At 45.5% G+C, this 8,689-nt stretch overlaps 1 protein-coding gene across 1 annotated transcript in view; it reads left to right on the plus strand.

The window, feature by feature from the left end:
- The window catches only part of Slc22a14 (solute carrier family 22 member 14), a 32,653-nt gene that overhangs the window by 19,336 nt on the left and 4,628 nt on the right, over window positions 1-8,689 (plus strand). The window contains 6 exon segments of the mRNA XM_017802551.1: window positions 2,310-2,430; window positions 2,676-2,773; window positions 3,264-3,355; window positions 3,358-3,482; window positions 5,245-5,260; window positions 5,263-5,392. Coding sequence (XP_017658040.1) covers window positions 2,310-2,430; window positions 2,676-2,773; window positions 3,264-3,355; window positions 3,358-3,482; window positions 5,245-5,260; window positions 5,263-5,392 — 582 coding nt within the window.

Below are 8,689 nucleotides of genomic sequence, written 5' to 3' on the forward strand. Positions count from 1 at the left end.
GTAATGTTGAGGCCATATTGGAGATTTAGGTGTGCCTGGCTTTCAGCCTGATCGTCATAGGCTCTGCGCCAGTTTAGAAAGACTGAGGGTTCTAAGACTGCCTTTAGTAAGCTATACCAATCATAGTGGGTTTGTAACTGTAAGGACCACTGGCGAAGAACCTGTTCGAAATATGGAGAGTCAGGGCCCGATTGCTTAGCTGCCTTGCAGATAAGAACAAGGTCAGCAAGTAGGGTGGGCAGCCATGGATGCTGTGCCGCATCGGGGCCAACGTTAACCGGAAATGTGGACAAAGGCAGATGAAGCTTTAAGGAGGGAGGTCTAGGAGGGAGGGGCACGTTAGCAGGGGAAGGGGCGGGATGGTTACTGGGGGGGAGAGAGTAACTCCTTCCACGGGTAATGGGGTAGGGGAATTTTGGGGCATGGTAGCTCTAGGAGAGTATCCTGAGATATAGGCAAAGGAGCTCCTTCCTTATTGGAAGTGGGTGCAGAGGTGGCATCCACCTCCGGGTCCGGGGGGATCCAGGGGGTCCGGGGTTGAGGTACTCACCAGATCTACACTAGATTGCTCCCAGCAGTATTTGTTGTAGGCCGAGATGACTTCCTCAGGAGAGGAGGATTTAAGGCTAGTAATGATGGCTAGGAGGATTGGTACAAACAATGCAGGGGGGGAATGATCCCTGACCCGACCTCCCTTTTTTGGGCCAGGAAGAGGACCCGCATCCATGTGTCAGGGTCCCACATGTTTTCAGGGGAGACCCACAGAGCTAAATTAGTGGCTTCATCCCAAAAGTGTTCAATATCTTTTGGTTTTACTTTTAACCCTCTGGTTTTAAGGGGAACCTTGAGTGCTGCCGTTTGTGGTTTCCCTGCATTGTGGTGGTAAATTGCCCATTGTGGGAGGGTCTCACGAAGGGGAATTTGCCACAAAAGTAGAAGATGAGGGTGACTACCAAGAGGGCACAAAGGAAGCAAAGAAGCACTGTGAGACACTAGGATGTAAACTGCCCCAACATGTAGAGGTGTATCAGATCCAAATGTCTTGTGCTCAGTGAGGGACTTCGCTGTATGCTCACACGGTGTCTCCGGGACAGGCAACAGGGTGACCCAAAGCCTGGGCTCTGAGTTCGGGGTGGATCAGCCCTTATGTGAACTCACCAGGAGGAGCCCAGAGGGGGGAGGTGCCGACGTGGGCTTCGGGACCATGTGGTGGAGTGTGCCTCCCTGATCTAACAAACTAGTCCATCAATAAAGACGACAGACAGGGTGGAGGGGACAGAGGAGGGGATACTCGCTTACCCTCGAGCAGCCGAAGAAATAGACAAGACCAGGGGCCTACTTACCGAACGAACCGAGGTTCTGGATGTCATCAACACCGTGGGCAGAAGTCCCTGTTCAGGCACCAGGTGTTGTGGGTTCTCCTCAGGCCAGCTGTGAAGACCCTAACCTGGATCGGGTCCCCTGCCAATTAGGGGGGTAAGAGGCACAGAGTCACAACACACAGACCCCGGGAGTCGGGTAGAAGCAAGCACTAGGTGAGGTGCTGCAGGCTCGTTTAATGCAGAAGGGGACAGGCCTTATATCTCCCTTTTCTCCGCCCCAAAGTCCCTTTAGTCAGCGTATTGTTTTCTGATTGGTCCACCGCATGCATTCTGTCAGCAGTCACTGGGCTCACGAGCAGGGTACGGAGGCATGGGCTCCTTTTGGTGAGCTATTTGTGGACCAAGAAGTGAAGTGAATTCTCGCTGAATCCCAGGGCTCTGGGTCCGTGCCATCTTTGGAGGCCTCCTGCTACATCTTATGACCCCCAAGAGGGAATATTAATGGCACCATTACCATAGACCTAGCTGTCTGCTTTAAAGTTAGTCCTCTTTATTTAGTTGCCATGACCGTGGGTCAAGGCGTCCTGTAGTTCACCACACCACACTGCTTCATGATGTAATGGTCACATCAAATCTGAAGGACACAGATACACTATGACTCCTTCATCCTGGAAGATGAACCCAGGGCATGCCCCGAGGTTGGGGAGCACTCTTAGAGTTGACTGAGGGTAATAAAGGAGGCCACATGGCAGAGGCATCAAGTGGCCTGGTACCACTAAGCAGCATCAGGGCTGTGTGTGAGGTGGAAAAGGAGAAGAACTGACTGCCAGCTAGGATCAGAGAGCATCTTGAGGTTGGTGGTGACCTTCAAGGTCCCTCAGTCACGTGCTGATGCAGGAGGGCCACAGCTGAGCCATCTCTACTGAAAAGCCACTGGTCTTTGGGGAATCCTGGGATTCTGCAGTAAGAGAGACATGGGCCACATAGGGTTCTCCGAGAGTCCCCACTGTGGCTGATGGTGAAAGGGAAGGTGGAAGAGGCCAAGAAGGTGTTATGCTATCCAGCTGAGGTGAACAAGAAGACTATTCCTTTACATCTACTGAATGAGGTGAGAAGTTTCTGGCCGGGAGTGAGACCAGGGCTGTGGACAGTGGGAAGGCCTCTTCCTTCATCTTTTCAGTGGGAGTTTAGCTCTTTGTCTGAGGAGAATGATGATAACAAAATTAAGCCCTATAGGCTTAAGGCCAGAGGGCAGCTGGCACTGGGGAGGGTGGTAGGCCTTTCCTGGCCCATGTAGGTTAGGAACAAGCTGGAGTCTCCCCCTGCCTCTGGCTGGTCTTGCTTGTTCTATAGCTGCAGCTGCAGGGAAAGAAGGTGCCTAAGACCTCCATCCTGGACTTCTACAGCAATTGGCACTTCTTCAAGGTGGTCTTGGCCATGGCCTGTATATGGTGAGTATCCTGGGATGGTAAGTTGATATGTCGGCCGCAGACTCTGGGGAGGGCATAGGGGTTGGTCAGGCTCTAAGAGGAGCAAGGCCTAGGCCATGTCTCCCAGTCTCTGCTAAGTTCTCTCTTCCATTCCTACCCTGCCCCCCTTTTCCTTACCTCTACTTTTATTCCCGGTACCCACCCACTCCCCTACCTCCTTGCCTGCTCTTTTATTTCTGTCATCCTCCTTCCTCCTCCTTTCTATCCCTCCATCTTCCCTTCTTTCTATCCCTCCATCTCCCCTCCTCCTCTTCCTCTTCCTCCTTCTCCTCTTCCTTCCTCTTCTCTTCCTCCTCTGACTCCCCTTCTCCTTCACTCCTCTTCCTCCTTCTCCTCTCTTCCTCCTCCTCCTACTCCTCTTTATCTGTTTCTCTTCCTTCCTCCTCCTCCTCCTCTTCCTCCTCCATCTTCTTCCTTTCTCTTCCCCTCTTCTATCCTGGTTTTGTTCCAGGTTTACTATCAGTTACTCCTATTTTACATTGATCCTCAAGATGAAAGATTTGGGGGTGAACATGTACTTCAGACAGGTGATCCCTGGCATCATGGGGTGACAGCCAGAATGTGCTGCCTCTTTCTCCTGGAGCAGATTGGGAGGAAGTGGAGCCTGTATCTGACTATAATCCAAGCCACCATCATGTGCTTGTTTCTCCTTTTCCTCCCCCAAGGTACTGCCCATCCTTCCTGGCAGGCTGCTTCTAGCCCTCCTACTTCTTTAAGATTTCCTGGTGCCTCTTGCCTTGGCCAACTAGGCACCCACGAGTTGGCCTCCTGCATGTGCAGGCTACCTTCCCTGAGAAATCCCCAGCCCTCAGGAGCAGATGCAGTGTGAGAGCCCTCAAGACAGCACATGCTCACCTTCAGAAGTCTTAGAGAGGGATTCATGCAGTCTCGAGGAGTTACCTTAGTGTGACAGGGCAGGCAGTCTTCTGTCAACCCATTCCAACCCACATCACAAACAGATCTAGTAGATAATGAGAAAAAATCGTTGCAAAATCTTCCTCCAGTTGCTCCCCTAGGCGCTGTCTCTCATTTGCAGCCCCTTCCCCCCACCATTGGGAAGCACCTGCTGCTATCTATAACTTCTGGGGATAATCTGTTCACTGAAAACCCGGTATGGTGGTGACCTTGATCCATGGAAACAGTTCTTGCCCAGAGGCCTCTCCTTCCCAGGGGCTCACTGCCTGGATCCTGGGGCTCGGTGTTAGGGAAGGACTAAGCGATATTTCTGAAATTTCAAAGAGCACTAGGCAATGAACATGGCCCAGGATATAGGACTGGAATGCACAGGGCTGTGGTGTCAGGACACATTGTTTGGAATTGTTGACCAAAAGAACCCCTCAACTGGCTGGAGCCTAGTAAGGGAGGCTGAAAAGCACATATGTCCCTAGGAGTTCCCTCTCTTTCTTTTGTTTGGAGTTTTTATTATTATTATTATTATTATTATTATTATGCAGTGTACATTGAATCAAGCAGACCATATCTACAGATATTACATGTGGGACAGAATAGAACTCTGGAGATAAAAAGCAGTCAGTCAGTCTGAGGCCTGGCGATGTGGCTCAGCTGGTAAAGTGCTTGCTGACTTTGGATCCCAGCACTCATGTAAAAGGCTGAGCAGGGTGGCACCTGCCTGTACTCTCAGTCCTAGGGAGGAAGAGATGGGAGGATCCCTGGGGCTTGCTGGCCGGGTAGTCTAGCTGAATTGGAGAGCTCCAGGTTCAGTGAGAGAACATATCTCAAAACAAAAATGGTGGAGAGTGATTTAGGAAGACACACGAAGTTGACCTCTGGCTTCCAAACACATACACCTGCTTGCTCATTCCCCACTACACATGAAGCAGTCAATTTTAATTTTACCCCCAAGACAACAAAAATATAGAGTGAGCCTGAGGCAAGACCCTGCAGATTCTGAGCTATGAGTGGCTGTCAACCTCTTAGGCAGTGAGAAGGGGCTCTAGCCCAGCCATACCCACTAAGGGATGGTCCCTCCAATGCCAAATCTTTTGTTTTTCCTTAGGATTACCTATCTGGCTGCATAGAGGCAGTCATCCTAGAGTGTTTAGGACCACTCTAGGCCATAAAAGCCTTAAGAACTAAACACCTCCTTGCAGAGCCCAGTCAGAATCTCTGAGAAGGGGAGCCTGCTGTCAGTAATGGAGCCAAGGGGGTGGAGTAGGGGACACAGAGACATGGGGGCTCAGCTTTGCACAATGGATGGTAACCTGAGAGATCTTTGGGTTCTGGTGGGTCCTGCTCCCAGCCGTGTCCAACTCTCTCACTGTACCAACCTCAGGACTGGCTGGACCCGTGCAGACCAACCCTACTCTGGCTGAATGCCTAAGTCTGCTGGCCAGCTGACCAAGTGGTAGTGGTAGGCCATTCAGACACCTTTGGTAAGAGATTGAGGGAAGGCTGTGGGACCCCAAAGGTAGGATGGCTTAAGACTCAGGGCTCATGCTGTCTTCACTCAGAGCTGAAATCGACCATAGTGTTGATGCTTGTGCTCAGGGAGTTCAGCCTGGCTGCCACTGTCACTGTGTTCTTCATCTACACTGCTGAGCTCCTCCCCACTGTCCTCAGGTAGGGAGTCTGGTGGATTTGGGGGCATCATGGGGGGCTGGGACAGTGATACAGTTAATATAACAACTAAGACTGAGTATTTGTCAGATGATAATCTGCGACGGACCAGCCCAGACCGGAGCAGTTCAGTCTGATGGGAACAGGGTCCTCGAGAGAGTGGGCAAGGATTCGGTGAGTGACAAACGGACAGACACACAAGAACTTGGTGAAAGTCTGAGTGTATTTTTGCAGCTGCAAGGTTTGAAATACATACAGCAAAGATTGCAAAAGTTCATCATCAGTATGACTCTTTTGTAATTAGTCACTTTTTGAGATTTTCAGTAAAAGTGAAACAATTTTGCCAACCATCATGTATAGCCAAAACACATTTCCTTATCTTATCAACCTGGTGCCAGCCAGCAAATTCCTGCTTTATGATACTGTGGTTTTTATTACGCACTCAGAATTTTGCTTAGTTTTGTGACTTCAGGTCAGAATGACCTTAAACCACCAAGTACTTTCAATATCAACTGTGCCTTTAAACCACCAAGTACTTTTAATATCAACTGTGCCTGATACTACATTTTTAACTATTTGATAACATTTTTTGTTTATTTGTAGTGGGCCATTGGGCTTTTAAGTCATTTTTTAACCCCCTAGATTTTAAAAAATCATCCCATGTTAGGGACCTATGAAACCATCCTTTTCTCTTATTTTTTTTAACTTTTAAATATAGTCTGTAGTTGTCTTTTAATGCTCTTATTGATTTTTTGTCAAAAGACACCAAGGTGGTCTTGATTTTGCCAATTTATCCATGAATTGTAATGAATACCAAGAAACCCTTTTTTTATTTATGTTTACCCATCTATGTCTCTTTTTTAGAAACCCGTTATTTTTTGGACATTTTAGCATTAATTTTGCTTGACTACTTTTTGCTGTATTTAAAATAGCTTTTATTAATAGTGATGCATTTGGAGGCAAAGTTGTCTTTGGTGATTGGGTTCCTGAGAACTCTTCCTGCATACTAGGATAATCAAAAGATTTTAATAAAGGTAGTGACAAGCGGTGTCAAGGACACCAGGTGCTTTCCGGGACCACTGAAAGCCCATGATACAGTGACAGTCAGAAAGATAATAGCAAGTAAAAGCATGCCAAGTACACTGCATGTTTTTTAGCACAGCCAACTCCAAGAGGCAACCTTCCTTGAAGTTCCAGCCTCAACCCATGGAGGATCTCATCTGGGCTTTATTGGAGATGGCGTGACATTTCATCCTTTTTTTATTTTTTAAATGCAGTTTGTGTACTTTTTGGCAGAGAGATGAGACAGAAGAGAAAACTAGGAGAAAGATGACTGGGAGCAGAAAAATAAGGAGAAGAATTACTCCTACGATGACACCTGTAATAAATTATGCACCCAATTGAAAGGGTTAAGTGAAATCAAATTATTTTTTAGTGATTGCGCTAGAAAAGAGATATCTTCATCATCCAAATGTGCCTGACTCATTGCTGATATTTGTAATTGCAAATCCTGCATATTATGAGATATTTTAGTGTCTTTTTATACTTTTAACAAATGGTTTTTGGTAGCATTCCAATTCAAGGATGTATTATAATTTAAAGGAGTCACGTAAATATATTTAAAACTAGCATGACACTTAGTATGAGAGCTGTACCTTTAAATTTTGTACTTTCTGTTCTAAAGCTAAAATCATCTTTTTAAAAGCATTTATTTTCATGTCTAGCTTTTGGTTAATGCTATATTGATTTGCTAAAGCTAATGAAATATTTTTGTTGAGATTATTTACAAAATGTGCTGTTCTGACTTCTTCCACTAGAGCAACAGTGGAAACAGTAAGCGAAGTCAAGATGGTAATCAATGCGCCTATGCCCAATACCAATGCTGCAATGAATCTTTTTGGCCTGATTAATTCATTCAAATTCCTCAATGTTTGTAAAGCTGAATTATCATACCAAGGATCTGAGTCTAAATCTACTGGAAGCATAACAAAACTAGGTCTTTTTAATAAAACTATTATTGAGTACTCTATATTTAGAGTGGGAGTCAAACAATTAGTTAACACACAGTTTGTACATTTTACATGATACGATTTCCCATTATTATAAATGGTAAAATTTTTTGGTTTAGCAGCTAAAATTCCATAAGGATAATTTATACATGCTCTTACTCCAATAAATGTAGTTTTAGTTTCTTTAGGCTTCTTTAAGAGCAACACGTTGGCAGCCGCCAAAAGGGGGAAAAGGCTAAAAATAAATACTAGTCTTATTGTCTATAGGAGAGTGACTAACGTAAATAAGTGCCACCCATCCAGGAGTGTACCATCTCCTAATTGGTTCTTTTAATGTATTAGGAATATAAGAAAGGTAACTATTAAACTTTTGCACATTATTTGTTAAATAAGAGGTATAATCATAATTTGGATTAGCAATGGAATAATCTAAAATATAGTCAGGAGACTGTAGTGGGTAATGGATGGCCTCCTGTGTTGTCTTGGTCTGTAGATGAGAAAATCTGAGTTTTTTCATCTTTTTGGTCATGTCTCTCAGCGTCTTTTTGTTTTTTTTTTAAGACTTTATTGTAGTGTCTGATGAACCTATCAGGAATTTAGATGGGAGCTTCAGCATCCTGTGGAAACACAAATGCATATCCTCTTCCCGAGGTTATTAGAATGTTGGGTTTTTTCCAGGATCCAGTTACAGTTTTTATTATTCAGAAGGAGAACATAATAGCTTTAACATACTCAATAATAGTTTCCAGAGCAAGGATACATCTATGAAAGCTGGGCCATTGTCAGACCCCAGACCAATAGTGATGCCAAATCAAGGTACAATCTCATTTAGTAGCTTTTAGGAGAGCAAGGGATTTATTTTATTTTATTTTATTATTTTTGAAGAGGTAACCCAATTTGCCTATGGGGAATTGGGACGCAGACCGCTCTGGCTTCTTTCATGCTGAACAGGGACATAGAGTGTCGCAATTGGGGTACCCCTTCAGTGGGCCTATTTAAAAAACTCTCAAATTGAGACATGAAGGAGAAGTAAAGGCAAGAATAGTTAGCATTACAAGTTCTAGACAGGGAACCAGAAGAAACAAAGTCCATTGGAATTTTCTGATGAGGGCTTTCAAAGCATCCATCTACTGGTTGTTCTTTTTTTTGAGCCGCCGAGCCTGGACTTGAGAATGATGAACTTAGGATTTGTTTTCAGATACTCTGATAGCTGATGGAGTGGCTATCAACAGGAAATAAACATCAGAATTCAGACAAAGCTTCACAGAAACTGTTTTCTTCTAGATTGCAT

The sequence above is a fragment of the Nannospalax galili genome, unplaced genomic scaffold (genome assembly GCF_000622305.1).
Source record: "Nannospalax galili isolate Female #2095 unplaced genomic scaffold, S.galili_v1.0 scaffold1905, whole genome shotgun sequence".
Classification (NCBI taxonomy): Eukaryota; Metazoa; Chordata; class Mammalia; order Rodentia; family Spalacidae; genus Nannospalax; species Nannospalax galili.